The sequence below is a fragment of the Eschscholzia californica genome, unplaced genomic scaffold (assembly GCF_041429995.1).
Source record: "Eschscholzia californica isolate CP2 unplaced genomic scaffold, dmEscCali1.0.p SCAF_6, whole genome shotgun sequence".
Taxonomy (NCBI): Eukaryota; Viridiplantae; Streptophyta; class Magnoliopsida; order Ranunculales; family Papaveraceae; genus Eschscholzia; species Eschscholzia californica.
The window spans coordinates 21,637,425-21,640,044 of NW_028238483.1; the positions used below are offsets into that span (position 1 = coordinate 21,637,425).

At 33.4% G+C, this 2,620-nt stretch overlaps 1 protein-coding gene across 1 annotated transcript; it reads left to right on the forward strand.

Moving 5' to 3' along the window:
- Positions 1-497: 497 nt before the first annotated feature.
- Positions 498-2,419, forward strand: LOC147532439 (transcription factor RAX3-like). The gene is made up of 3 exons (XM_086648344.1): positions 498-789; positions 959-1,088; positions 1,217-2,419. Exons 1-3 carry the CDS (start codon positions 654-656, stop codon positions 2,076-2,078), a joined length of 1,128 nt encoding a protein of 375 aa, XP_086504470.1. The 5' UTR covers positions 498-653; the 3' UTR covers positions 2,079-2,419.
- The last annotated feature ends 201 nt before the right edge of the window (positions 2,420-2,620 follow it).

Consider the following 2,620-nt stretch of genomic DNA (forward strand, 5'->3'; position numbering starts at 1 on the left):
ACAACCTAAATGTAAACTTTAAATCATACATCATATGATTCACCAAAATTCTAAAAAAAATATCACCAGAGTAATTAGCAGCTAGGATGGGGTTATGCTTGTCATGATACATTACATGATTCACAAAAAAAACTCCCAAAAAAAGTAATTATTAGGGTGGGGTTGATTAATCTCAGCCCTAATCTCAATTGAAGGATGAACAGTATGAACTCCCTGTTACTTTTTGGAATATCTATCTATCAGTAGTACTACTTTTGAGGAAGGAGGGGACACCAATAATTAATTAGTACACAATATAATATTGTTAATGGCAGATGATGATGAGGAAGTCCAGGAGAGGCTGCAGGAAGGAGAGGAATTAAATGATAGATTCTGTAGTAAGAAAGACAAGAAGAAAAAAAAACCCTAGTCTTCCTCCTCTCTCATATTTTATTTCTTCTTTCCACTTTTTCTATCCATAAAATAACATCAGTCCCCTCCCCTCCATCTTCATTCCACCATCCCATCTTCTTAAAAGTATATGTCTTACCTCAAACTGTGTTCCAGGAACTAGGCCTTTGTTTCTCCTTTCCTCCTACTTTAAAACCCTCACTTTCTCTCTCTCTCTCTCTCTCTCTCTCTCTCTCTCTCTCTCTCTGTCTCAAAACTTAGCCATGGGGAGAGCTCCTTGTTGTGACAAAGCTAATGTTAAGAAAGGTCCATGGTCACCTGAAGAAGATGTGAAACTCAAGGACTATATCGAACAACACGGTACAGGGGGAAACTGGATAGCTTTGCCTCAAAAAATTGGTAAGTAAAAACAATTTCTTGATTTTCTTATCTAGTTATAAAATATTTCTTTTGCAATTTTATGGATTACCCAAGTTATAAAACAATTATGAAAGCCTAATTAAAGATGTTTAATTTACATCTAGTTGGTAATTGTTGCTTTGTTTGATTATTTGTTGGTTTTAATTAGGTCTTAAACGATGTGGAAAGAGTTGTCGTCTACGTTGGTTGAATTATCTTCGACCTGATATTAGACATGGAGGATTTTCAGAAGAAGAAGAAAACATAATTTGTAGCCTCTTTATAAGTATCGGAAGTCGGTAAGTGAACAATATAATCGATAATTATCTTCTTAATTGCTTTCGTTTCATCATATATAAGATTATGTATATGGGTTTTAACAGATAAATTTTGAGAATGAAATTCTAACTTTGTGAATGAATTATAGGTGGTCTATAATTGCTGCACAATTACCCGGTCGAACTGATAACGATATAAAGAATTATTGGAACACAAGGTTGAAGAAGAAGCTATTAGGTAAACAAAGGAAAGAACAACAAGCTCGTCGACTTGGTTGTTTAAAGCAAGAGATGAAGAAAGCAATTAGTGGGTCTTTGAATATGGTTAATGTTGTTGATCATAATAACCAGTTCTTTCAAGTTGATAACCATCATCATAATCAACTATCCGTGTCTTCATATCCCCCTTACTTAAATCAAACTCCTGGTCTCGTAGATGACCAAGATTCGATCCGTAAATTGTTAATCAAGTTGGGTGGAAGATTTTGCCAAGATACTAATAATACACAAACAATCATCGAAGGTACGAATATGAACAATCCCGAATCTTCAATGAGTATGAATTCTTCTATCCAAGAACAATATTATGAGAACCCAATCAATATAGTATCAACTTCATCACCTTCTGTCACTATGAGTTCTTTCAATAACCCTTCTTGTTCTCAATTGTTGAATGATCAATACGATATCAATGAAGCGGGTATGAACATATTACAAGGGTTTAACAATTTTTCGATTGATGTTAACGAGAATATGGTTTATAACAACGATTCACAAAGACTAGTAGAAGGAGTGGGCAATGATCAATGTTTTTATGGTATGGAAATGGGGAATGGAAGTAATACTACTGGGACTAGTTCAATTGAAAGCACAACTTGGGTTGATATGGCTTCTTTGGTTTATCCACCTACAATCATGCACAACAACAACAATAACAACTATGGAAATTGTCAACTACAAGGAGAAATGATACAAGAATGTGGTTTCGAGGCATCGAGCTATCTCGTTTAGATGTGAGTACCTAATGCTACATTATGTATATGCATAGTTATATAAACTTTTTTCGATATATTCGAATAATATGGATAGTTATGGATTATATATCAGAATTAATCCCTAATAATAAACTAATAATATGACTTGTTTGTTTAATTATCCCTAAATTATAGTTCCCCATTTCATTCTAGTTAGTGATCTTTGTCAAATCCATTGAATCTGTATTATTTTCCTTTTTTACTATAGAGGGTGATCTGTTTTGTAACCTTTTCTTTGTTGTATTTAGTTCTTGGATTTATATATCTTTGTATTCTTGATGTACAAGAACAAGAAATATATATTTATGGTTCATTTTTCAGGCAATTCTAATTCTTTAAAGTGAAGTTCTCTTTCTCTATAATTACATATGGGGCATGGAATATCAGAGTTTAGTATTTTCTTAGTTAAGAAAAGAATTAAGGGACACAATGGGCCGGCTAAGACGATGGTTTTTCCTCATTGTTTGAGTTTCCACCGTCTAACTCGAATTGATTCAAAATCAACTCAAACCAGTTATA